We start from the raw sequence: 27678 nt of genomic DNA on the forward strand, positions 1-27678 counted from the left end.
CGTCTCAAACCCCACCTAGCTGCAGTCGGCCACGAGGGCATGAAATATAACTCCGCACACACCTTTGGCGAGCAGCATGTGTAGTTCTGCCACGCACAGGTCAGTGAAAAAGAACAGTGCATCACACAGGGCGCAGCCATTAGGTCAGGGCTCCTGGGAGGAACTCTGGATTGGGAATCGCAGACGTATCTTCTCTACCAGGGAAGAAACTGCTAGAAATCCCGGAAAGGATTCAGAACATTTTATGAACCACTGATGGTTCTTTATTACAAAGAGATGCAGTCATTGCACTACTAAAGCCCCACTGACCAGCTGCTTGGTCTAAATTTAGGCCGATTTGTAACTGGGGAAATGTACAACCATTAGAAACAGCAAAACCGGGGCCTGAGCCTTCACCACAGTCCTGGGCAGAATAAGACCACAAAGCTAGAGTCTGCAGTGGCTCAGTTATTACTGCGATGAGGCCTAGATAGTCTTTTGAAATTGAAAAACTTTCCCCAGGGACAGCACCGTGAGAAGGTGCTGAAGGCGTGTGAGGTCCAACAACCTGGCGAGCTAGGCCAGCCGCAGTTTTAAGTCCTGGGAGAGCCACCCAAGGCGGCTAGGGTAGGGACCAGATGAATAGCAGTCCCTGGGTCCTCCAGGCTGGGGGCTGGGTGATAGGCCAACAACAGTTAAGCAACTGTTTGACTTGCAAAACAATTAAGTTGCAAAACCACAAGGTAGCTATTCCAGCAAACAGGGACGGCACAGCCTTGTTCATGCCTTTCGGATGGAAGGTGGATGGTGTGAAGGAGTCAGATTCAGATACTGAAAATCTGGGCCTACAGTCATGGTGCGAGGGGGGTGCAGTGGATTTTATACTGACTGGGAGGTTTCGAGTGGCTGGGCTGGAGGAGGTAGGGCTTTAGCAGCTGGGAGGCATGAGGTGGTTATTGCAGGGGGGGCGTTCTCTGCTGTGATTTTAACCAGTGGCAGATTTAGAGTTAGCAGGGGCCTGTGTGCAGCTTTATTTCCCGTCCCCTCCCTCCCCCGCCCCGGGACCCAGCCAAGAAAAAGAACATGCTCTCTTATCTCCCCCTTCATTCTTTTTTTCTTCACCCTCCTCCTATATTATAAGTAATGGGAAGTAAATGAAAATAAAGTGAGGTACCTTGCTTGGGGCAGGGGGTCGGGGTGCAGCAGGGGGTGTGGGCTGTGGGAGGAAGTTTGGGAGTGAAGCAGCGTGGGGGGAGGGAGGGTAGGCAGAGAGCCGCCTTAGCCCTGCTGCTGGCACGTCTCTGCGCGCCCCTTGGGGAGAGAGGGGCAGCAGGTCTCCGTGTGCTGCCCGGGGCAAGAGCAGCACACAGAGCCACCTGCCCCCTGCCAGGGGCGCACAGAGACGTGCCAGCAGCTGGCCACTTCCCGGAGTGGCATGGGGCCACTGGCCACGGCCTGTAGGCAGCCTCCCTACCTCAGCCCTGCTGCGCTGCTGGCCAGGACTCAGGGGCAGGTTGTCAGATATTTGTCCTGCATTTTGGGAACCCCCCTGTCATTGGAGGCCCTGTGCCACCGCATGGTTTGTTTCATGGCAAATCCGCTCCTGGTTTTAACCTATTAAGGGAGAGCAAGGAAATGCCATGTTAGGACATGTGTGAGTCTGGCCAGCTCTTCAGCTCAGAGCTCTTGCACGGTGGTACAATGGCTTTGCCATTTCGGGGAGATTTCAAACGCTGCCCGGGGTGGGTTGCAAAGCAGAGTGACCCCCACCAGCCCAAGTACCACAGGTGCTATGCAGGGCAGTGATGCAGCCCTCGGTTTAGCACACAGTGTTTACTCAGCAAATGCCACTGTCGTGAAGCTCAGTGTGAATTGCCTCCCCCTCTTTTGGCCTACGTGATTTAATTCAGTCACATGATCACTGACCAAATATCCCACTTGCACTATTACTACCAGGCCAGCTAGGCTTTGGGCCTCCTTCTCCCACTGAGCAATGGCTGCCCATTTCACGCATGGCTGTTAATGCTGACAAGAGGGTACAAGATACACGACACACTTGGCCGTGCAGATAATTATTCAGAGTGGTATGAGCACAGGACTGGGAGCCAGGAACTGCCCAAGTTCGTGCTTGGCATTTCAGCTGGGATTGTACTTGGGGCAGCTAGCCCCGTCTGCCGTTCACGTGACACACGCTCTTTTTAGTGCACTAGCTCGAGCAAGGCTACCACAAGGCTGTCTCCTGGTGCTGCAAGTTATGCCTCTGGCTCAAAGCATGGAACCAGGGTCTAACCCCAGCTCTGCCAGACTCTCCCTCTGAGGCCTTTAGCAAATGACTAGAGGCTCATCTCCACTACGCAGGCTCTGCAGACACAGCAGAGTCCTAGCATAGAGGCTGCATCTGTCGACAGGAGTGTTTCTGCAGTTATAGTAACACCACCTCCCTGAACATTAGCTACACTGACAGAACCGCTCTTCTCTTGGCATAGCTGGATCCAGACTGGGGGCTTTGCCAGCATGGCCATGTCGGCTAGCGGGTGTGACTTCAATAGGACCAAGGCCCTTAAATACTTCTAAGGATCTTCCATGCTGCTCCTGCATTCGGCATCTGTGGTATCTCCTCTTGCAAGGAGCTGGTACCACCTTTGCGGATAATAGCCCAGTGGTGACTTGCTCCTGCTTGTTTTTCCATTGTGAAGAACAGCAGCTGTTTGTAGTGCCAGCCCCGACAATACGGGTGTAGTTTCTTCTCTTAATGGTTTACAGACGTCAAAGTCTGGATGGTGCATTTCACTTCCCCTCGTGCAAAATTAAAGCAAAGGCAGCTCCATGCCCTGCTGGCTGAGCCCACTTGCCGACGTGCTGGGTATGCCAGGGAGGGGAACGCTTTGCAGCTTTTCTATAATATTCAGAAGGTTGTAGCTGGGAGCACGGCATACTCGGCCTGTGAGCCCCCCATGCCTCTTGCTGTCAATTTTGTGAAGTTGCTTTCCAAGGATAAACTAAAGTGACAACGGTAGCAATTTTGGTCCTAATATATAGAAATTAGAGCTCAAAAATCTAAAAACTAACTTAAAGCCAGACATTAAATATCCTCCTCTGTCAGGAGAGCTGAAGGTGCAGTGACCTGTTTATAGGGTGCACGTAATGAGCTTACATTCTCCACAGACACGGCCAGTAAGTCGGGGGAGAAGGAACAGAAGTGCAGGGAGATGAAGTGACTTGCCTTAGTTCACGCAGCAGGACAGCACTGGGAGTAGAGCCCAGGCATCCGGAGTCCAGTCCGGGACCCTATCTGCTAGCCACATTTCCTAACAACGGGTGAAACTCTCGGGTTTGGTTCAGATGAGCACAGGTACCCTTTGAAGGCTCTCTATCTCCTCCAAGACTCTCCCTTTCTCTACCTGACATGCGCTATCCCCCAAAATAGCCATTCAAGCTCCTTTTCTCCTCATGACATCAAATAGATTCCAGCTCTCCCCCTCCCCATGCTCCCAAATCCCATCTTGCCTTGTGGACTTTAAGGCCAGAAGGTACCATCATGATCACCTAGTCTGACCTCCTGCACATTGCAACCCACAGAACCTCATCCACTCACTCCTATCATAGACCTGAGCCCTTTACAGGGGCTAGGGTGGGAACAAGCAAGGTGAAGAAACTGTGTCTAGGGGAAGATAGTCGAAGAGAGTAAGGGTCCTATTTGATGTTACATGGAACAATGACCTGCAGTAGGTTCAGGAGGAAATGATAGGGCTGTTCAAACTGACCTGATTGATAAGAGGCCAGCCAATGTGTATCTTGCACTTGATGAATTTAGCTTAAGAGAGACACTTTTTTATTTTTAATATAGAACAGTGATGATTGGTGTATTATCCTTGACTAGTTACTATGGCACATTACATCAGAAAAGAATCAAATTAGAGCAGCTTTGTTAGTTACATGGGATGGTTAGTATAGAATTTGTTTCCTCCGGGTGCTATTTCTGCCACTCTGTTCCTTGGGCACACAATTTAATATAAATGTATAATAAGTCTTATTATAAACTGAGGATATATTATTCTGGAAGCTACCAATTTGTGTTCTGTCTTTACAATCAAACTAAATGAAAGATGATAAAAATCCCTGTTGTGAAGACGTGATGTTGAAATGCATTGGGATTCATACTACTGAAGAAAATCAGGTAGACGAAAACAACAGCATTCAAAATCATACCTGTGTCTGAGGGAGAAGGTCTGAGATCTGCCACCGTCAAACTATAATAAAGTCTAGATTTTTAAGAGATGAGAATACCAGGCTGAAGGATTTGAAGTAAGTAAAACAAGGCCACTACCCCTTTAACTCATGAGCGAGCACATGAGTTATGCTGGCTTTGCTCTCCCCTCAGAAACAAGGGCAGGAGAAATTCATTGGGCTAGCACCAGGCAGAGATAAAAAAGAAAATTGCCCTGGTGTAGTGGTGCAGTATGAAGCATTGACAGGGTTGCTAGATTCACTGAGACATTACTGAGTAGAAAATTGTGTCTGACCATGTGGAGAGAATCAATGGAGATGGGTCAGCTCTTGTTAATTACAGTTTGCTGTCTGTTAAGCCAGTAGCCATTATGCCCTCTATCGTCCAAACCCGGACTCTGCAAACGTGCCATTTAATTTTGGCAGAAAAAGTCAATCCGCAACCCCCCGAAGGAAAACTGTAGTAGATTCAGGCTAGTCTGTTAAACAAGGCCAGCAGACCTGAAGATCAACCATTTGTATGTTTAACCAGTCTTAGAACAGAAGCTTATGAGAGTTCATTACAACACGGCAAGACAGATTTTGCTGACTGTAGCCTCAACATGGATGCTCCTCAGGGCAGTGGTGAGCTGGAGCCGGTTCGCAGCGGTTCGCTGGAACCGGTTGTTAAATTTAGAAGCCTTCTAAATTTAACAACCGGCCAAAAGTGGCGCCTTAGGCGCCGACTCCGTGGGTGCTCTGGGGCTCGAGCACGCATGGGGAAAATTTGGTGGGTGCAGAGCACCCACTGGCAGCTCCCCGCCCTGCCCCAGCTCACCTCTGCTCCGTCTCCACCCCTGAACGCGCCGCCCCGCTCTGCTTCCCCGCCCCCCCCAGCTTCCCGCGAATCAGCTGTTGGCGCGGGAAGCTGGGGCAGGATGAGAAGCAGGCAACAGCTTCCTGCTCAGGCCCAGGGAGGCGGAGCGGAGGAGAGCTCGGGCAGGGGAGCATGAGGAGGGCCGCCTGCGCCACAGCAGGTAACTCCGGGGGGGGGGGAGGGGGCAGGGGAACCGCTCCCTGCCCCAGTTCGCCTCCGCCTCCCTGGGCCTGAGCGCGAAGCTGACGCCTGCTTCTCAGCCCTCCCAGGCTTCCCACCGAACAGCTGATTCGCGGGAAGCCGGGGGCGGAGAAGCAGAGCAGGGCGGCGCGTTCAGGGGAGGAGGCGGAGGTGGAGCGGAGGTGAGCTGAGGCGCGGGGAGCTGCCGGTGGGTGCTCTGCACCCACCAAATTTTCCCCGTGGGTGCTCCAGCCCCAGAGTGCCCAGGGAGTTGGCGCCTAAGGTGCCACTTTTGGTGTGATCAGTGGGGGAGCGGCCGCTCCCCCTGCTCCCACCCAGCTACGGTCCCCTGCCCCTACGAGCCAGAGGGACCTGCCGGATGCTTCCTGAGAGCTGCCCCAGGTAAGCACCTCCGGGACTCCCCACCTCGCCCGCTGGCAGGTGCCCCTGGCTCTTAGGGGCGGGGCGGGCACCCACTACGGTGGCCCATGAGACCCTCCTGCCCAGTCCTGGGGGCAGTCAGGGGACAGGGGTAGATGGGACTGGGGTCCGGGGGGGGGTGTCAAGGAACGCGGGGGGTTGGATGGGGCAGGAGTCCCGGGGGTGGGGGTGGGCCACGACCCCCTCGTAGGGTGAGGAGGGAACCGGTTGTTAAGATTTTGGCAGCTCATCACTGCCTCAGGGTGAGCATTTGCTGAAACAAGCCCCGTGCAGAACCAGCAAGACACCATCATGGAGGAGGGAGCTACAACACGAGAGTAAATAACAGAGGAAAGAAGGATGTTTTGTAGCTAAGCCACAGAAGGTGCAGCCGAGAGGCAGCTGGCATTATTCAGTAATTATTAGGACTGGCAGTTGTTCCAAGCTACACCCCTGATTACCTGGGTGCCTGCGCTCAGATTTCCTAGCAGTAAAATGGGGAAATGCCATAGGAATGGAGTGAAGCTTAGTGTCTGTAAAGCAAGATTAGAGAAATAGATGGAAGTTTAAAGTAACCTCTGTGCCACAGAGGCTGCCAACGGTAGAGAATGATGATGATATTTAGGGCCGTCAAGCGATTAAAAAAATTAATCACGATTAATCGCGCTGTTAAACGGTAGAACACCATTTATTTAAATCTTTTTGGATGTTTTCTACATTTTCAAATATGTTGATTTCAGTTCAACACAGAACACAGTGTACAGTGCTCACTTTATATTTTTGATTACAAATATTTGCACTGTAAAAAAAGAAATAATACTTCTCCATTCACCTCATACAAGAACTGTCGTGCAATCTCTTTATCATGTACTTACAAATGTAGAAGTACAAAAAATAACTGCATTCAAAAAGAAAACAGTGTGAAACTTTAGAGCCTACAAGTCCATTCAGTGCTACTTCTTGATCAGCCAATCGCTCAAGCAAGTTTGTTGACATTTGCAGGAGATAATGCTGCCCACTTCTTGTTTACAATGTCACCTAAAAGTGAGAACAGGCATTTGCATGGCACTGTTGTAGCTGGTGTCGCAAGATGCGTGCTAGATGCGGTAAAGATTCATATGTCCCTTCATGCTTCAACCACCATTCTAGAGGACATGCGTCCATGCTGATGACGGGTTCTGCTTGATAACGACCCAAAGCAGTGCGGACCGACATGTTCATTTTCATCATCTGAGTCAGATGTCACCAGCAGAAGGCTGATTTTCTTTTTTAGTGGTTTGGGTCCTGTAGTTTCCACATTAGAGTGTTGCTCTTTTAAGACTTCAGAAAGCATGCGCCACACCTCATCCCTTTTGGAAGGCACTTCTGAGTCTTAAACCTTGGGTCGAGTGCTGTAGCTATCTTTAGAAATCTCACATTGGTACCTTCTTTGCGTTGTCAAATCTGCAGTGAAAGTGTTCTTAAAATGAACAGCATGTGCTGGGTCATCATCCAAGACTGCTATAACATAAAATACATGGCAGAATGCGGGTAAAAAGAGCAGGAGACCTACAATTCTTCCCCAAGGAGCTGTCACAAATTTAATTAACGCATTTTTTTTAATAAGCATCATCAGCATGGAAGCATGTCCTCTGGAATGGTGGCCAAAGCATGAAGGGGCATCTGAATGTTTAGCAGATCTGGCACTTAAATACCTTGCAATGGTGGCTACAAAAGTGCCATGCGAACACCTGTTCTCATTTTCAGGTGACATTGTAAATAAGAAGAGGGCAGCATTATCTCCCGTATATGTAAACAAACTTGTTTGTCTTAGCGATTGGCTGAACAAGAAGTAGGACTGAATGGACTTGTAGGCACTAAAGTTTTACATTATTAAATAACTGCATTCAAAAACAAAACAAACAAAAAAATCAACATTTGTAAATTGCACATTCACGATAGAGATTGCATTACAGTAGTTGTATGAGGATAAAAAAAATAGTATTTTTCAATTCACATTTTTACAGTGCAAATATTTGTAATCAAAATAATACTATAAAGTGAGCACTGTACACTTTGTATTCTGTGTTGTAATTGAAATCAACATATTTGAAAATGTGGAAAACATCCAAAAGTATTTAATAAATTTCAATTGGTATTTTATTGTTTAACGGTGTGATTAAAATTGTGATTAATCACAATTAATTTTTTTAATCACAATTAATATTTTTGAGTTAATTGCAGTTAACTCACATGATTAATCGACAGCCCTCATGATATTGTCTCTCTGGCACTCTTCTGAATCACGGCTAACAACCCCCCCCTTTGTATAATAGACTATTCCCAAGGAGAATGAGCATTATTTCTATTTATGCTACATGCATTCATTCTTTGTGCATCTCAGCCCATTTACAGTTATCATATCCTAGCTGCCTTTGGGTCTGAGTTACCACTGAAAAAAAACAACCCGTGATACAGTTCAAAATCATGCAGATAATGTTCCATTACCACAGTTTGAACACTTGCACAAGGCTGTTACATAGAAATTTAACACTTAATCTTGGGTAAGAACAATACTGGAATAAGTTTCAGTTTTCAGCATCTATGAACAGCTCAGTAAAATACAAGTAATAGCTCACGAATAACCCAGTCTTCCATTTGTATACACTATATTCCTAACAACGCCTCAGGTCAGAGCTCCAGCCTGCTTAAGAAACAGTAATAATAATCTGCCACTTCTTTAAGTGAGCCTATGGGATACTTTACTATCTATGAGCCACGTAAACAAACTAAATATCCTCACACCAGTTATGTACAGCCAGAGCATCTCAGAGGGAATTTGAGTCATTTCTCATGTTTTGACTTCGGATTCTCAGAAAGGCTCCTTAGAGAAAGAGCTAATTCCATGTGTGTGTTTAACTGGATACGGAAAGGGATGTATATTTGCAGCACTGTCAGGTGCTGCCTCGATACAGTAATGGGAAAGAGATCCTGATAGAGGAAGAACAGTAAGGTGACTCTATACAGTCTATTAGATTTCATTTACAGTTAAATGCAAACACTTCCAGAGTTTCAAGCAGCTGATCAGAGCTTTGGGTATAATGCCTTTAGTGGAAACATGGTGGTAGGAGAATGCAAAGAAGCCATAAGGTACGCGACTTCCACACAAATCAGACAGGTAGTCTCCAACTTCACCCTGGTCTACGCTTCAGTTTTGCCAGCGTATACATATTGGTCAGGGTATGATTTCCCCCCTCACCCTGACCGACATAGCTATGCCAGCAAAAGCTCCCGTGTAGATGCAGTTGTACCTGCAAGAGCGACAGGTGGGGATATTTCCCAGGGAATGCCTTACTGCTAAATGATGAATTAGCAATTGACTGAGCCCTCAAGGGTTAACTCATTGTTTTTAATGTAGCCTCACACTCTACAAGGCAGAAGGAATGCGGGGGGAGGGGGAGGGAGACAGTATAGTAGAGACACACACCCAGAAAGAGTGAGATGTGCATTTCCCTTTTAAGTATGCTGATCCCTGTCTTAAGTACACTGCCTTGTTAATTAGATCAGCAAGCCGAGACCCACCTCAGCTGATGCCTCCAGGACTGTCCTGTGTCCCCCCTACTCTGTGGAAGATGGGGTAAGCGGGGTGCAGGGGGGACACACCCTGACAGTAGCCCGCCTCTCCCTCCCCCCCCACGTCTCCCCACCTGCACAGCAAGCAGGAGGCTCAGGGAGCAGCTCCAAGGCAGAGGGCAGGAGCAGCACATGGCAGTGGGGGGAGGGACAGCTGAACTGCCAGCAATTGATAGCCTGCTGGGCGGCTGCCGCACAGGGAACTTAGGGGAATGGGGAGCTGCTAGGGGGCTGCCGGCCCACCCTGATTCCAAGGCCCCACCAGCTAGCTCCACCAGGCTGCTCTTCCTGCAAGCAGTGGACAAAGTAGGCGACTGCGAAAGGACATTAGAAGGGAGCATTGCGCAACTTTAAACAAGCATGTTCCCTAATTGATCAGCAACCTAACAATGTTAACTGGGATGACTTTAGGTGAGGAGTTCATGTACATAGGTCTGTACCCAGGACCCATTGTCAGAGTGGAAAAACTGCAAAATCCCACCCTGAGCCAGGAAAAGGTAGGCGGCCTATCACTTGAGGGGATTCACTCAGACCAGAAAGGAAAGGTGCAGCTAGCTAGTGCCAGTCAGAGTGCGTGCTGGCTCTAGATACTACAGGGCTAGCAGCATTAGGCAGGCGTACATGGTTTCAATGATAGAAAACACAATTATCACCCCTAACTGCTTCAGCTACCTTGTAAGCTAGGAGGGAAGATATAACAACTTCTCCTATCTAAACTTTCTCTCTCTCTCTCCTGCAACTTTCACTTTGGCCAAACATAAGAACGGCCATACTGGGTCAGACCAAAGGTCCATCCAGCCCAGTATCCTGTCTTCCAACAGTGGTCAATGCCAGGTGCCTCAGAGGGAAGGAACAGGGAATCATCAAGTGATCCATCCCCTCACCCATTCCCAGCTTCTGGCAAACAGAGGCTAGGGACACCATCCCTGACCATCCTGGCCAAAAGCCATTGATGCATCCTCCATGAATTTATCTAATTCTTTTTTGAACCGTTATAGTCTCGGCCTTCACAACATCCTCTGGCAAAGAGTTCCACACATTGACTGCGTTGTGTGAAGAAATACTTCCTTTTGTTTGTTTTAAATCTGCAGCCTATTAATTTCATTTGGTGACCCCTAGTTCTTGTGTTATGAGTAAATAACGCTTCCATATTTACTTTCTCCACACTAGTAATGATTTTATAGACCTCTATCACATTCTCCCTTAGTCCTCTCTTTTCCAAGCTGCAAAGTTCCAGTCTTATTAATCTTTCCTTATATGGAAGCCGTTCCACACCCCTAATAATTTTTGTTGCCCTTTTCTGAACCTTTTCCAATTCCAATATATCTTTTTTGAGATGTGGCAACCACATCTGTACACAGTATTCAAGATGTGGGTGTATCATGGCTTTAGATAGAGACAATATAATATTTTCTGTATTACTTATCCCTTTCTTAATAACTCCCAACATTCTGTTCGCTTTTTTTGACTGCCGCTGTACATTGAATGGATGTTTTCAGAGAACTATCCACAATGACTCCAAGATTTCTTTTTTGCGTGGTGACAGCTAATTTATACCCCATCATTTTATATGTATGGTTGGGATTATGTTTTGCAATGTGCATTTTGTTGCCCAGTCACCCAGTTGTGAGAGATCCTTTTGTAGCTCTTCGCAGTCTGCCTGGGACTTAACTATCTGCAAATTTTGCCATCTCACTGTTTACCCCTTTTTCCAGATCATTTATGAATGTGTTGAATAGGACTGGTCCCTGTACAGACCCTTGGGGGCACCACTATTTTACCTCTCTCCATTCTGAAAACTGACCATTTATTCCTATCCATTGTTACCTACCTTTTAAACAGTTACCAATCCATGAGAGGACCTTCCCTCTTATCCCATGACAGCTTACTTTGCTTAAGAGCCTTTGGTGAGGGACCTTGTCAAAGGCTTTCTGAAAATCTAAGTACACTATTATCCACTGGATCCCCCTTGTCCACATGCTTGTTGACCCCCACAAAGAATTCTAGCAGATTACTGAGGCATGGTTTTCCTTTACAAAAACCATGTTGACTCTTCCCCAACAAATAATGTTCATCTCTGTGTCTGACAATTTTGTTCTTTACTATAGTTTCAAACAGTTTGCCTGGTACTGAAGTCAGGCTTACCGGCCTGTAACTCCCTGGATCACCTTTGGAGCCCTTTTTAAAAACTGGCATCATATTAGCTATCCTCCAGCTCATTATGTATTTTCCCTGGAAGGCAATTAGGATAGAAGGAGTACATATGCATAGACCTTGTATAGACTAGGTGAAAAGGTGTACAGTTCATAAACTGGTACCTCCCCCAATTTACAGAAGGCCAAAGGACTATCTAATCGTGAACAAATCACACCCATGATGTCCAATTTCCACTAGCTAGCAAGGCAGTTTTTAAAAACAGGTGCCACATAAGAGGTGCTACAGACAGCATTGCAGTGTTACATCCATGCTTTCTGTATATCCTTCATCCAAGTGTCACAAGCAGCCTTTTTAGAGGCCAAACAATTCCAAATTTATATTCAGCTTTTCCTTACTTCCCTCACTCAGGGAAGTCCTGTTTTTGCTATTCACAATCAATATAAAATTTGTACTTTACAGTGTGGCAAAAGTGGGTAAAAGCAGGAATTGAAAGACAGAAAAACATCAGTCCTGAAAATACGTTTAATGTCCAATCTTATACAAAAGTGACAGCATTTTCAAAAAATATCAAATCCTGTATTTATAGCTTTTCGCTATCATACAGCAATATTTGTCTCATCTAAAGAAAATACAGCAGCAGGTGATAGTCTATACTTTTTAAAAGATGTGATTGCTTATATTTCATATTGTAAACAAATGCAGTATGCCAATCTCAAAGCACAAATCAAAACAAACTTCTCAGCAATTTAACTTAAATGATGCATAGAAATGTACAAATTCCATTGCAAAAGCTTCAGGCCAGAAGTTGCTCACACTTGACATTACATGTGATAAAATTACTACACAGCATATAGTGACAACTTGAGTTTTTACACAATACATTAACAGATAAACCCTTTCACTGCTATGCAAGGACCCTTGCTCACAAAACAAAGGGGATATGAAACAGTTTTCATGACTTCAAGAAATATGAATATACATTGAAAAAGTGTCCCATATGTATCTGAATTTTAGCCTAACCTTTCCAGTAATAAATCCTGCCTATTCCAGGAAGAACCCAGACATCTATTTTATTTACTTTTGGAAATCCCCATTTAAAAAATAATTTGATATGTTCACTTTGTATTTTCTACATCTGGCCCCTTCCCCTGCAAACAGATCCAGACCAGTGCACGTTCTACCCACATTGTGACTATAGGATCAATTCCTTTAAATAAATTTGTTTTCCTTAGATCAATTTACAGACTAAGGCCGCACATGTCAAATGCACTTGACCAGATGCAACAAAGCATGTTTGCTATAGTCACGTGTAGAAGCCGTATCAGTCTTGGAGAAATTTAAGTCAATTCAGCAATGAATTTTTGAAGTCTATATTCTATAGGAATAGAATTCTACACTAAATTTATGAAATATCCTATTTAAAATATTTCTTCTGGTTCTGATTTCCAGTGTTCATAGATACTATGATTTATGTTGAATATGAGGGACAAGTCTTAATTTGTTGTGTTCAGTTCCACTATTGTCTTCCTAGTACAAAACACACCGACCTTGGCTATTTAGTAGACCTCATGTCAATATGCTAGAGTGGCCACAGCTCCTTCACAGACTGCACTATTCTGTAAAATTTATTTCAGGGTTCTTGCAACTGCCATGGAGACTATGACTATGTATCCATCATCACTACCAGGCCAGTCAGTTTATTTTTAAAAGTCCACTACTCTGTGCATGCAGACGTCCATAGTAAGGGAGGGAAGAGAAAGTTACCTTGATTTCACAGTTCCACTACGAAAATGGATTTCCTAATGAGCTGATGTATTACTAATCCGTCAGTATTACAATTCCACCAACAGATGCTAAATTAAGATTTCCCAGGTTGGGATAAAATAACTTCTGCATGGTCACAAAAAGTCTAGGTAATCAAAGTACCATAATGAATTTAAAAAAGCCCAAGTCTCAGTGAAGAATGTGTCTTGGTAATGCAAAATCATCATTATGATAATTCCATAAAGATTCTCACAGTCAGGAGAATGAAACTGATAGCAGTGACCCTTCTGATGAACACAGATTTCTAGTCATTCAATTAAAACCAAATCAGATCATGTCATTCAGTGAGGTACAACGTACATCTAGGTATGAACAAAGGGACTACCAATTACTACGTTCAATGGAGTTCTGACATAAGACTGGCTCATTTTAAAAATATGGCAGAAGGAGGGAGATGGATTTTAAGGATCTACCTAGGTCATAGGACTATGTGGAATGCCAAAAGCAGCTTTTTGCCACTGGACTATTTTAATTTAACTCAGGCTTAATTTCCAAGGATGCTGAATAAAAGTTCTGCAGAGTTTACATAGCTTGGCAGCAAAGCCAAGTTTCAGATGGACAGAACCCAAGTTAAGAGACAGGATTATCTCCTAGTGGGAATCAGTTTATCTTCATGTAGAGAACAAGCCAAACTTCCAGTCACCACGACTAATTTTGGGCTGGCAAAATTATGCCCTCCTGTTCATGCACAGACCTCACATTTGTGGATTTAAATGAACTGAACTGCACATCCAGCTACTTGAGTTGCACATAAATGCCTGTTTGTGAATGTGAACAGGTGTGCATACAAGTTAGACTCAGTACTTCGGCCTATGACTGCTCCTCTGTAGTCCCAGAATCAGAGAGAAATTGTGCTTGAGTGTACAATAAATACATGCTGAGACCACCTTCAAATTCACATGCTCCATTTCTCTTTAGTGTGTTGAATTACTGTAGCATGTTTAAAATAAAGAGATTTCACAAAGAAATCTCAAAATACATTGTTCTTACTGATATCCTGGAATACACAGAAAATAGACAAAATATGACTATCCATCCATTTAGTGACCCCCACAAGTCTGGTATCAAAACTTAAAGCAATCACTGACATTTAATGTTTAACTTTTTAGTAAGACTTTAGGCCTGATCCTGTAATCCTTACTCACTTGGCAACTCCCTTTTTCCCCCCCCCAAAAGGAAGTTGTGCCTTGAGTAAGAACCACAGGACTTGACTTTGTCTGCTCATCCTAATTCACTTTAATAAACCAAAAGATGCCAGCATATGAGCAAGTTAAATTTATGCAGATTGCTCCTTCATACGTCAGAAGTACGTACAAGAGGTGAGTGCTCTTCACAATTCCAAAAGTTACTGAAACAAAATTTTTAAAAATCTCTGCAAATAGTGGATGAAGGTGGAAAGCTACAGTACTTTGTTGCCCAGCATGAATTCAGCGGTAAGGCTGTAAAAAATTAAAAAGTGAAATTCAAGGTCAATTTATGGTTTTAGCAAGACAATACATCCTCAAATCAGCACTAAGTAAATGTCTCAACTAAAGGCAAGGACAAATTTAAGTGTACAAGTCAATTGTTACTATGGTGGTTTGTTTTGTTTTTTACCGGTAGTTCTACATTCTAAGGCTATGTCTACGCTAGAGACCGTACAGTGGTGCCCCTGCAAGGTCTCCTGTGTAGCCGCTCTATGCCAACAGGAGAGATCTCTCCAGTTGGCATAATTAAACCACCCCCCAACGAGCCGCAGTAAGGCTATGTCAGCGAGAGAGTGTCTCCCGTCAATATAGCACGGTCCACACCAGTGCTTCTGTCAGTGAAACTTATGTCAGTCAGGAGGGTGTTTTTTTCACACCCAATTGACATAAGTTTTACCCACAAGAGTGCTAGTGTAGACAGCCTTTGATTCTAGTCTCTAAACGAGAGAATGGAAAGAATTATTTGTATAAGCAAGGGGTTCTAGCTGCATGTTCATATTGAGAAAACAAATCAAAGTGATGCCTGAAATGAAAGTATTTTTGGAAGGCCAATAAAATACAACCCTAAAGACCACTGTCATACTTCTCGGGCTTAACAGTATTTCAAATCTGAGTTAACTGCCTAAACTGAGCGTTCCCATACTTTTAACTCCACTAAGCAGATAATTTCCCATTAAACTGCTGACTGGAAAAAATACATAGCAGTTCTAACAGTCCATACCATTTTATTAAGTGGTCTTTCCACTGCCCAACATCAGTACTTGTGTGTGATGAATTCTGGAATTGTTCAACATAGTACAATTTAAATACTCACATGGTGACCACCAGGCATTGATGGAGTACCAGCAGGACCAGATGGCACTTGAAAAGGATTAGGGGGTGTAGGATATAGTCCTGGAGCTGGATATGATCCCGTGGGTGGAGGAAATGGACCGGGTGGTGAAGGTCCCCATGTTCCAGGTGGGACAGTACCCCACGGTACTGTAGGTGCAGCCCCGGGTGTCTGGGTAGGAGTGGCATATGGCCCTGGGGGTGGATATGGCATACTAGGTGCAGGATACTGCCCTCCCATTGTTGCTCCCCATGCTCCAGAAGGCATGGATCCCCATGGCCCAACAGGAGCAGGAGGTGCAGCTGGCTCTGTTGGACCACCATATGGTCTTGGAAGCTCTGGAAAGGGCATATTTGGTGGAGGATATTGCCCTGGCGGGACAGGACCTGGCACAGATGGGGGTGGATATGGACCACCAGGAGGAGGGCAAGAGGGTCCAGTAGGAGGAGGTGGAAATGGAGCAGGCGGTCCAGGTGGCATTGAAGGATACATTCCTGTTGGGGGAGGTCCAAAGGGAACACTGGAAGCTGTTGTATTTGGTGGCAATCCAGATGGCCCAGTAGGTGGAGCACTTGGGGTGTTCCAAGGATTGGAAGTTGGCCAGCCTTGTGTTGGTTGACCAGTTTGTTGACCAGATTTTGTATTGCTCACTTTGGAGGTTTTAGCAGGGGAATGATCCGGTAAAGCATCTGCCAACTAGAAAACAGAGCACCAGTGAGACTGCAAACTGCCTACTATTGTAATCACTAACTGTACATTTACAAATTACATACAATATTGTTAGGTAAAGCTATATTAGCTCCTGCATGGTTGTGCTTCATTTCATATAGCTTCTCTCTTCAGAATAGCTTCTCTTTAGAATAGAAGTTAAGAGACATTCTGACATGCTATAGCGATAGAACTGAAGACAAAAGGAGAGATACCATATGTGACAAGAAAAGGAGTACTTGTGGCACCTTAGAGACTAACCAATTTATTTGAGCATGAGCTTTCGTGAGCTACAGCTCACTTCATCAGATGCATACTGTGGAAATTGCAGAAGACATTATTATATACACAGACACCATGAAACAATACCTCCTCCCACCCCACTTTCCTGCTGGTAATAGCTTATCTAAAGTGATCATCAAGTTGGGCCATTTCCAGCACAAATCCAGGTTCTCTCACCCTCCGCCCCCCCACAGACAAACTCACTCTCTTGCTGGTAATAGCCCATCCAAAGTGACCACTGTCTTCACAATGTGTATGATAATCAAGGTGGGCCATTTCCTGCAGAAATCCAGGTTCTCTCACCCCCTCGCCCCCCTCCAAAAACCACACACACAAACTCACTCTCCTGCTGGTAATAGCCTATCCAAATTGACCACTCTCCTTACAACCTGCATGAAAATCAAAGTGGGCCATTTCCAGCACAAATCCAGGTTCTCTCACCCCCCCCCCCCCAACACACACACACACACACACAAACTCACTCTCCTGCTGGCAATAGCTCATCCAAACTGACCACTCTCCCCACACTGTGCATGACAATCAAGGTGGGCCACTTCCAGCATAAATCCAAGTTTAACCAGAACGTCTGGGGGGGGGGGGGAGAAACAAGGGGAAATAGGCTACCTTGCATAATGACTTAGCCACTCCCAGTCTCTATTTAAGCCTAAATTAATAGTATCCAATTTGCAAATGAATTCCAATTCAGCAGTTTCTCGCTGGACTCTGGATTTGAAGTTTTTTTGTTGTAAGATAGCGACCTTCATGTCTCTGATTGCGTGACCAGAGAGATTGAAGTGTTCTCCAACTGGTTTATGAATGTTATAATTCTTGACGTCTGATTTGTGTCCATTAATTCTTTTACGTAGAGACTGTCCAGTTTGACCAATGAACATGGCAGAGGGGCATTGCTGGCACATGATGGCATATATCACATTGGTGGATGTGCAGGTGAACGAGCCTCTGATAGTGTGGCTGATGTGATTAGGCCCTGTGATGGTGTCCCCTGAATAGATATGTGGGCACAGTTGGCAACGGGCTTTGTTGCAAGGATAGGTTCCTGGGTTAGTGGTTCTGTTGTGTGGTGTGTGGTTGCTGGTGAGTATTCGCTTCAGGTTGGGGGGCTGTCTGTAGGCAAGGACTGGCCTGTCTCCCAAGATTTGTGAGTGTGTTGGGTCATCCTTCAGGATAGGTTGTAGATCCTTGGGGGGGGGGGGGGGGGTGAGAAAACCTGGATTTGTGCTGGAAGTGGTCCACCTTGATTATCATGCACATTGTAGGGGGAGTGGTCACTTCGGATGAGCTATTACCAGCAGGAGAGTGAGTTTGTGTGTGTATGGGGGTGGGGGAGTGAGAAAACCTGGATTTGTGCTGGAAATGGCCCACTTTGATTTTCATGCAGGTTGTAAGGAGAGTGGTCACTTTGGATAGTCTATTACCAGCAGGAGAGTGAGTTTGTGTGTGTGGTTTTTGGAGGGGGGCGAGGGGGTGAGAGAACCTGGATTTCTGCAGGAAATGGCCCACCTTGATTATCATACACATTGTGAAGACAGTGGTCACTTTGGATGGGCTATTACCAGCAAGAGAGTGAGTTTGTCTGTGGGGGGGCGGAGGGTGAGAAAACCTGGATTTGTGCTGGAAATGGCCCAACTTGATGATCACTTTAGATAAGCTATTACCAGCAGGAAAGCGGGGTGGGAGGAGGTAATGTTTCATGGTGTCTGTGTATATGATGTCTTCTGCAATTTCCACAGTATGCATCCGATGAAGTGAGCTGTGGCTCACAAAAGCTCATGCTCAAATAAATTGGTTAGTCTCTAAGGTGCCACAAGTCCTCCTTTTCTTATTTCAATGCTAATCTCAGACCTGAAAGTCCCAAGGAGACCATCTGACAGGTTAGTACATTTAGCCCTCTGCATTGCTCTACTCACTCCAGAGCAAATACCACAACTGCAGCACCAGAAGAATCACCTCCCCATTATTTCTTAAATAACGGTCTGGAATTCAGAATCAAGTTGCTTGGCCAAGCGATTTTTAAGAAAGAAATGTAATTACTTACCGAAAAGTCATCAGCTCCAGACATTTTACTAGGGAAAAAAATAAAATAATGAAGTTAGTTGAAAGTAATTCTCAAAGTATTTCAGGCAAGAGCTTGTAAGGAAGCTAATTCCTGCCTATTTGTCTAGGTGTCAGTTTCCCCAACCATGGCTTTGTTTTTAGGATTCAGAGCTGAACAGATATCCATCTGTTGCCAGGGCAAACTAAGGTAGTTCTCTCATGGGTGAAGAGACAGTTTTAGTAGGGCCTCTGTCAACATTACAATTCCAGCACATCAGGGAACCAGTCATAACATGGTAGATGGGACCTGCCTATGCTGTAAACTGGATCATATAACCAGAGCTTAAAAATTCCATGTGCTTATGGCAAGCTGGAAGTTGCCCCAGGCAACTGCTCTCAGTTTCTGTACAATCTAAACTCTTATTTTTAGTAATATTAAATTTGTGAAGACAACCTTCAAAATGTGAACTGAACAGATGCTGTCTTCGTGAATCTAAAGACAAACCATTCCATTGTCTATTGCTGCTCAGAACTTTCCCAAACTGCAGCAGGGTGAAAACTGACCCATCTTATCAGTTTTTACTACTCCTGTTTGGAACAGCAGGGGCAGCAGTGAGCTGAATCAAACCAGTTTCAGGCTGCTGCTTGGGCAAACTGAGGGATGGCTACTCATTGAGGGTGCCCAGAAACAAAGGAGGTGCAGAGTAGTGGAGATAGTTCGTAGCAACCAGAAATCTCGAGGGATAAACTGGGTAGCAGATAGCCCTTCATCACTATGGCCGGAAGGCTAGAGGAAGGAGTAAAGAAGTGGAGGTGCAAAAGTCTGTAGTGTAGACCTGGCCTTCGTATCAATCTCTGGCTAGCAGATTTAATCTTCAGGCTATTAGATCTCCAATTAACTTCTAAGCCCTATGGTGGACTGATAGGTGTGAGGTGGGCAGGAGTGAGCTGGAGAGACTGATGGACAGAGCTTAAGGCCAGAAGGGAGCATTTTATCATCTATTCTGGCCTGAATAGAGATTTGTGGGGAAAGAGAAAAGCTTTTCTAGGGCAGGAGTTAGAATACAAAACGTAATGGGAAGAGAACAAACAGACCTCAAATTCGACTCAGGAATAGATACCCATGATTTATTATAGAAAAAAGACAAAGGGCAGTGAATCCAGAAAGGGAACGAGAATAACAAAAAGCAAAACCAATATAAATAGGGCTGGCTGAACAGTGTTCATCGACTATATTGACAAATGTCGTTGGTATTTATCAAATTGTACATTCAACATGTTTTGCATTATTTGACCGAAAACACTATTTGAAAAATACTAGCTGAATATCTGTAAAATTAGTCACATTTATTCAATGAACATTTTTCTGTGGTGATTGACAACTTTGCCGTTAAAAACAATTCACAACTGTTTTATTCCATTAAATTACAAAGGGATATAGCCTGGTGTGAGGGTTTAACGATAATTTTTACTTTGGCAAGTAGGCCTAACCCTCAAACTAATAGACGTCAAGTAAAATTTAAATGCTCTGTGCATAAATGAGCGAATCCCATGCATGTATCTCGTGCTAGGTCAGAGGATAGTAATTTTATTTCTAGTATCCCCTACCATGGTTATATTTTTAGTGTAGACTTGCCATACCAGTTTACCCATCCCCTTTTCAGAACCCTAAAAGTAAATCTTTAAAACATATTAGATAAAATATTTATTCACCTTAATGTATGTAGTTTTTCACTAAAATGTTTTAGAAATTATATTTAAATTAATATTCCATTCAAGTTGTTCAATGCAGGGAAAATACAGGTCCCTCAAGGATCTGGACTGGGACCTGTGCTGTTCCACATATTCATAAATGATCTGGAAACGGAGGTGAACAGTGAGGTGGCAAAATGTGCAGACAACACAAACTTACTCAAGATAAAAAGAACAGGAGTACTAACACGGCTGCTACTCTGAAACCTGTCATTACTCAAGATAGTTAAGTCCAAAGCTGACTGGGAAGCGTCACAAAGGGATCTCACTAAATGGCGTGACTGGGCAACAAAATGGCAGATGAAATTCAATGTTGATAAGTGCAAAGTAATGCACATTGAAAAACATAATCCCAACAATACATACAAAATAATGAGGTCTAAATTAGCTGTTACCACTCAAGAAAGGTCTTGGAGTCATTGTGGATAACTCTCTGAAAACATCCACTCAATGTGCAGTGGCAGGAAAAAATGCTAATGTTAGGAATCATTAGGAAAGGGATAGATAATAAAACGGAAAATATCGTAATGCCACTTTATAAATTAATGGTACGCCCACACCTTGAATACTATGTACAGTTCTGGCTGCTGCATCTTAAAAAGATATATTGGAACTGGAGTAAAGAGAAGGGCAACAAATGTTTGGGGGTATGGAATATCTTTCATCTGAGGAGAGATTACAAAAACTGGGTCTGTTCATCTTAGAAAAGATTAAGAAAAGAGGGATATGATAGAGGTCTATACAATCATGAATAGTATGAGAAAGTGAACAGGGAAGTGTTATTACCCATTTATATAAACACAAGAAGTAGGGGGTCACCCAATGAAATAGACAGCAGGTTTAAAAAAACAAACAAACAAAAAAGTACTTCTTCACGGAGTGCAGTGTCAACCTCTGGAACTTGTTGCCATGGAATTTTGGAAAGACCAGAAGTATAACTGGGTTCAAAAAATAATTAGATAAGTTTGTAGAGGATAGGTCCATCAATGGCTATTAGCAAGATGGTCAGGGATGCAACCACATGCTCCAGGTGTCCCTAAGCCTCCAGCTGTCAGAGGCTGGGACTGGATGGATCAGTCCGAATTTCCCTGTTCTGTTCATTCCTTCTGAAGCATTTGGCACTGGCCACTGTCAGAGACAGGATATTGGGATAGATGGACCATTCGTCTGACCCAGTATCGTCATTTGTATGCTTCAATTAAAGTCTCAATAGGCAAAATGCCAGATCAAGTGGTAAATGCCTCATTTGAAGTTTTTTTTTCCTTGACGCTCTTCATATATGCCTACAACTAGTTACGGTATGTCTACACTTGCGCTTTAAAGTGCTCAGACTTGCTGCACTCAGGGGAGTGATTTTTCACACCCCTAAGCCAGCAAGTTAGAGCGCTATAAAATGTTAGTGTAGACAGGCTCCGAGAGCTGGGAGAGCACCCCTCGTAGAGGTGGATTACTAGAAGCGCTGGGAGAGCTCTCTCCTAGTGCTTGCGCGCGACCACACTCACACTTCAAAGCGCTGCCGCAGGAGCATTCCCGCACCAGTGCTTTGAAGTTTCCAGTGTAGACATACTCTTAGATGCAGTGGAGCTGTAGCCATGTTGGATCCAGGATATTAGAGAGAGGGAAAGGAGTTATTCAAGTTTAAAAGTTTGGAAGGGAGTGGGAATGATTACAGAACTGAAAGAAAGAAATAAAACCTAAGTCAGGCTTCCCTCCGTTTGTGGCAAGACAAAGGAAATTCTGTCTTATAAAGACCCCTGCCTCTGGAAATACCCTCCACGGCAGCTCCATGCCCTGCTCCAACAGATCCAGCAGCTTTGAGACACCAAGCCTCAGCCGCCTCCACCTATATATACAGCCATGACTGTGAATCAGGGGAGGGGAGATAGAGCTGCCAGAATGGCCTGTGAAAAGATTCTGATCCTAGATGCCAACCACCTCCCTCTTCCCCCAACATTCAGGGTAAGAAGAGGGCCTGCTAGATACTCCCACTACTCTGATCCAGAGATATGGGGCACAACATTCCAGCAGCCTCCAATTCCACCCACCAGCCCCTCTTCCACAGCAGAACCAACAACTGGACTACATACTCCTGAAGTCACAAGTGACATTTACAGTGACTTTTCTGAATTATGAACTCTGCTCAAATCACGTCCACCGCTCCTGCTGCTCGCTCTCTCTTTCCCTAACACTACTCAGTTAACACTAACACTAAGTGCTGGTGATCTATTAACCATTCTTTTTCTATACTTCATGCCTTACAAAAAGCCCTGTCTTTCCAGCTCCCCTCCAAACCAAATATATCATTCAGTCAGACCTGCACAATAATTATTTACTACAGGACTATAAAAACAACTTGTACATGTTGAGGAGATGCGCTAATAATTGGGTCATTAACTAGCTGCTGAGATTTGATAATCTCTGTCCTTGTTCCACCACAACTGGTCTTGAACAGGAAAAAGGGCTCTGTAGGATTTTTAAATTTTATCTGGAACTAACTGACAGCTATTTCCAGGACAGGCATAACAAATGGCACGGCAACTGCCATAAACACACATGGTTCTTGGTATCAATTACTTACAACTCAAGAGCCAAGTTTATTTCACCTTAAAAAACAAAATAAGAGTGTTTTCCGTAGAAGGCTGAACTATTTGGACATGTAAGTTTCTCAAAACTTCTCTTTTCATACACCTACCCCACCCTTCTCCTTCCTGCTGGGATATCTGTTTGTTGCCACACTACGTTTTTATTCTTTCACTTTCTCTTAGCACAGTGGTTCTCAAACTAGGGCCACCGCTTGTTCCGGGAAAGCCCCTGGCGGGCCGGGCCGGTTTGTTTAACTGCTGCGCCCGCAGGTTCGGCCGATCGCAGCTCCCACTGGCCGCGGTTCACGGCTCCAGGCCAATGGGGGCTGCAGGAGGCGGCGCGGGCTGAGGGATGGGCTGGCCGCCCTTCCCGCAGCCCCCATTGGCCTGGAGCAGCGAACCATGGCCAGTGGGAGCTGCGATCGGCCGAACCTGCAGACACAGCAGGTAAACAAACCGGCCCGGCATTCCAGGGGCTTTCCCGGAACAAGCAGCAGCCCTAGTTTGAGAACCACTGTCTTAGCATTACATAGCTTCTATTCTCAGATTCATAGGGTTTAAGGACAGACGGGACCATTAGAAAGGTCTGAACTGTACATCACAAGCCATTCATTCTCATTGTTACCTTTGTACTGAGCCTAGTAACTTGGGTACGGGTTAAACATACTCTCCAGAAATGTGCCCATTCTTGATTTAAAGACATCAAGAGATGGAGAATCAATCACTTCCTCTTGGTATTTCTGGCTTCTAATGCTCTTGTTATGCCTTTCTCCACTAGGTTAAAGAGCGCTGTAGTTTCAGATATTTTCTCCCCTTGAAGGTATTTACACTCTAGTCAAGTCATCTTTTAATCATCTAAACAGATAGAACTGTTTAAGTCTCTCACTGTAAGGCATGTTCTCCAACCCTGAAATAATTTTTGTGGCTGTTTTCTGCGCCCTCTCTTATTTTCAACATACTTTTAAGATATGGATACCAGAAGTGTACACTGTATTCCACTAGTGAGCCCTTTCTTCTTTATGCTCATCCTGGATACCTCACAAGAAATACAGAACTTTGGTGCAAGTTGTTTGCAGAAAGTCTAGAAGATGATCCTGATAAATTGAGAGATGAGTTCAAAAGAAACAGCAGAAAGAAAGCATATGGTATATAACTTCAATAACATGAACACTGAAGAATTATCCTTGAAACTAGATGGGCAGACATTACCGAAAATGCAATGTTTCGAGTATATGGGTTTCAGAATCAGGGAAAATGGGGAAATTAGAGCTCAGATGATAAATGCCTGGCACAGACGGACAGGTCCTGTACTATGTGACAAGAAGATACCAATAAGATTAAAAGGGAAATATCTATAAAACAGTGGTCTATCCAGTTTTAGTGTATGGTACTGAGGGCTTTTCTACACTTAAAACGCAACAGTGTAGATAACACTTACACCAACAGGAGGGTTGGCATAGATAATCCACCTCCTGAGAGGTGGTAGCCAGGTCAATAGAAGAATTCTTCTGTCAACCTAGTGGTCTGTACACAGGGACTTAGGTCATCTTAACTGTGCTACTCAGGGGTGTGGATTTTTCCACACCCTGGACCGACATAGCTAAATCGACCTAATTTTCTAGGGTAGACTAAGCCTGAGTTTTAGGCAACAAAGAAGAAACATGACCAAGTGATCTGTCCCTCAGTAAAGGAAATGCTGAGGTGAATAAGTGGTGTAAGCAGGAAAGACCATGTGAGGAACATGTATGTTAGAGAGACACTTGAAATAATACCCATAAATGAAAAAGTTACAGTTTGGTCATGTAAAGCACAGTCCTGATAACTATGTGGGGAACAGAGTTCAACAGATAAAGAGTAAAGGAAAAAAGAGAGGCCAACCCAAAAACAAGTGGTGGGATGTCATAAACAAAGACATGTTAGCATATGGTGTGACAGAGGATTATGGCTAAGGCTACATTTTAGTCACGGGTATTTTTAGAAAAAGTCATGGACAGGTCATGGGCAATAAACAAAAATTCACGGCCTGTGACCTGTCCATGACTTGTACTATATGCCCCTAACTAAAACTTGGGAACTGGGGGGCGGGGGGAGAGGTGGGTCGGTGGGCTCCCTACCCGGCTCCCTGAAAGCGATGCCGTGCCCCTCAGCTCCTAGGCAGAGGCACAGCAGGCCGTGAGTGCCCACTCCGCAGCTCCCATTGGCTGGGAACCACAGCCAATGGGAGCTGTGGGGGCAGTGCCTGCGGGCAGAAGCAGCATGTAGAACAGCCTGACCACCCCTCTGCCTAGGAGCTGAGGTAGGGACATATCACTGCTTCTGGGAGCCCCCCCCCAGGTAAGCGCTGCCCAGAGCCCTCACCACACCCTAACCCAACCCCCTGCCACACCCAAACTCCTGCTGCTGCTGGCCCAGGGGCTGCCCGAGTTGCTCAGGTAGCCCTGGGGGCCAGCCGCTGCAGAAGTCACGGAAGTCATGAATCTGTGACTTCCTTCAAATTCTCTGATGCTGCAATTAAGCCTGCAAGTCTGTCACAGAAGAGGATTTGAAGTGCTGCCCACATTTGATGTGATTAACACATGGAATAGGATGACTACGTACACAGAGGTAAAAATCACCTACATACTCCTTCTCACTACTCCCTTGTTTTATTTATGTGTGTGTGTGTACACACACATATACAAGCCTCTTTTGCCACACCACTGTACTGGTAGCTCATATACAGGTGCTTGTCCACTAACACACCCTAAATCCTTTTTAAAGTCACAGCTTTCCAGACTTCAGACCTCCCTATTCTACAAGTATGGCCTACATTCCTTATTCCTAGATGTACCACTCTGCATGCAGATGTACCAAAACCCATTTTGTTTGAACAGGCCGAGGCTGCCAAGTGACACAAATCACACCATATGAGTACTCAGTGCTCATTATTTACCACTCTGCCAATCTGCAAATTTTATCAGTGTGACTTCCAAATCATTGATGGAAATGTTGCTGTGTCAGGCCTAGTCCCAAACCCTGAAGAACCCCACTAATCAATGAGGAAGATTCCCCACTGACAAATTTGAAGTCTGTCAATTAGCCAATTAACCCATTTAACCTGTACATAATATTGCACGGGTTAATTCTAAAATCAAAATGTCATGTGATACTAACTCAAACAGCTTACAAATGTTTATGTATTACATCTCACGTGATCTGAACTAAGGTCACACTGAAAGGAACCAGACTCGCCAAAGGCTTTCTTCAATGAGGCGTCCTTCTGCCCGAGTTAATATACATTTTAATAAGCATTTTATAAGCTTAATGGACAAAATGCTTTTTTCAGACAATCAAAAAAACACAGTAAAGTTTTTTTTGTACTATTACACTATATACAGCTGAACGAACTTGAGACTGATCCCGTTTGCTTTTTACATGGGGTGTAAGAACACAGCACTAACTAGTATAAATGCCATCTTGACGATCAGCTACTAAGCACCAATCAACGGGTTACATGCAACATGCCCCCGGTGTAATGCGGCGTGCTGCCGCAGAAACCGCATTCCTTTGTGCAACATTTCGTGTCACCCCAAGCGCGGCACCCGTTCAACGCCGCTGTGCGGCGCGCCCAGCCGGCAGCTCTGCGGGATGACTCGGGGTAGCTCGCCCACGGGGGCCGCACCTCCAGGCACCTCCTTTTCACAGCGCTGTTAGCGGGGGACACTGCAGCCCGCAGGAGCTCGCGCAGCACTCCGGACAGCAGGGGGCGGATGTGCGGGGCTGAGCCCCTACGCACGGGGCGCACAGGGCCGCGCTAGCCTCCGCGGTTCGCAGGGACACATCCCCCGCCCTGCAAGGGCTCGGCGGCGGCGGCCAACAAGAAGCGAACAAACCCTTCCGCGGCGCGGAAAGAAACCAGCCCCCAGGGCGCCCCGTGCAGGGCGGAGAGAGACCGGAGTCTGCCCCCCGGGCACCAGCTGCCCTCCCCGCCCCCGGGAGGGAGCCGGGCCAGACCCACCGAGGCCACGGCTAGGATCTGCCAGAGCCCCCCCCCGGCCGGGCCAGAGCCCCCCCCCGGCCGGGCCAGAGCCCCTGAGCCCAGCCCGCCCCCGCCAGCCCTCCCCGACTCGGGCCCCGCCGCACCCGGGCCGGGCCGGGCCAGGCCAGGCCACCTTCCCCCGCCCGCGCTGGAGGCCGCGGCCCGAGCGGAGCAGCCAGGCGCGCGCACGCGCGGCCCGGGCTCCGCGGCCGGCCTACCTGCGAGGGGGACTCGCTCGGCGCAGGCGGAGGGCAGCTGGGGGTGGGGGGAGGCAGCCGGCCCAGCAGCAGCGCGACCCAGCCTCGCACTCGGAAGCGGAAGTGCGTCTCTTCCCCCGACAGGAAGGTCACGCCCGCTGGGCCCGCCCCTTCCCGACACGGGCGCTAGCGAACCCGGTCCCAGCCACGCCGGGTCACGTGATAAAGACCCCGCCCTGCGGCCCGAAGCGCGAGCGGCCTTTCCCGGCGCGAGGTGGATGACGGGACACCTTCCAGCCTCCTCCCGGGTCCAGGCTCCCGCCCGGCGCCGCTGCCGGTTTTGGAGGGCGCCACAGCGGCCCCTAGTGGACGGCAAGAGAGGTGCTGCTGTGAATCTAGTGCTCGGGCCATTAACAAGAGCGCCCTGCCCAGTAACATTATTCATAGAATTAACCCCCTGCGAGAAGCCAAGAAAAACAACTAAAACAGGTTTCAGAGTAGCAGCCCTGTTAGTCTGTATTCGCAAAAAGA

At 46.0% G+C, this 27678-nt stretch overlaps 1 protein-coding gene and 1 long non-coding RNA gene across 7 annotated transcripts in view; one reads left to right on the forward strand and one right to left on the reverse strand.

The window, feature by feature from the left end:
* The window catches only part of LOC122466150, a 42311-nt gene that overhangs the window by 10721 nt on the left and 3912 nt on the right, over nucleotides 1-27678 (forward strand). The gene's annotated exons all lie outside the window — the stretch shown is intronic.
* MAPK1IP1L (mitogen-activated protein kinase 1 interacting protein 1 like) lies at nucleotides 11940-27366 on the reverse strand. Of its 6 annotated transcripts, XM_037901252.2 has the most exons (6): nucleotides 27169-27308; nucleotides 26123-26191; nucleotides 20312-20455; nucleotides 18600-18627; nucleotides 15536-16249; nucleotides 11940-14694 (listed from the first exon to the last, which is right to left on the reverse strand). In XM_037901252.2, exons 4-6 carry the CDS (start codon nucleotides 18621-18623, stop codon nucleotides 14683-14685), a joined length of 750 nt encoding a protein of 249 aa, XP_037757180.1. In that variant the 5' UTR covers nucleotides 18624-18627; nucleotides 20312-20455; nucleotides 26123-26191; nucleotides 27169-27308; the 3' UTR covers nucleotides 11940-14682. The 6 variants fall into 6 exon arrangements, 5 of the variants coding, with proteins under 5 accessions (XP_037757180.1, XP_037757177.1, XP_037757181.1 ...); XM_037901249.2 differs by lacking the exon at nucleotides 20312-20455 and having other exon boundaries at nucleotides 27169-27307; XM_037901253.2 differs by lacking the exon at nucleotides 26123-26191 and having other exon boundaries at nucleotides 27169-27275.

Source organism: Chelonia mydas, chromosome 6 (genome assembly GCF_015237465.2).
Source record: "Chelonia mydas isolate rCheMyd1 chromosome 6, rCheMyd1.pri.v2, whole genome shotgun sequence".
Classification (NCBI taxonomy): Eukaryota; Metazoa; Chordata; order Testudines; family Cheloniidae; genus Chelonia; species Chelonia mydas.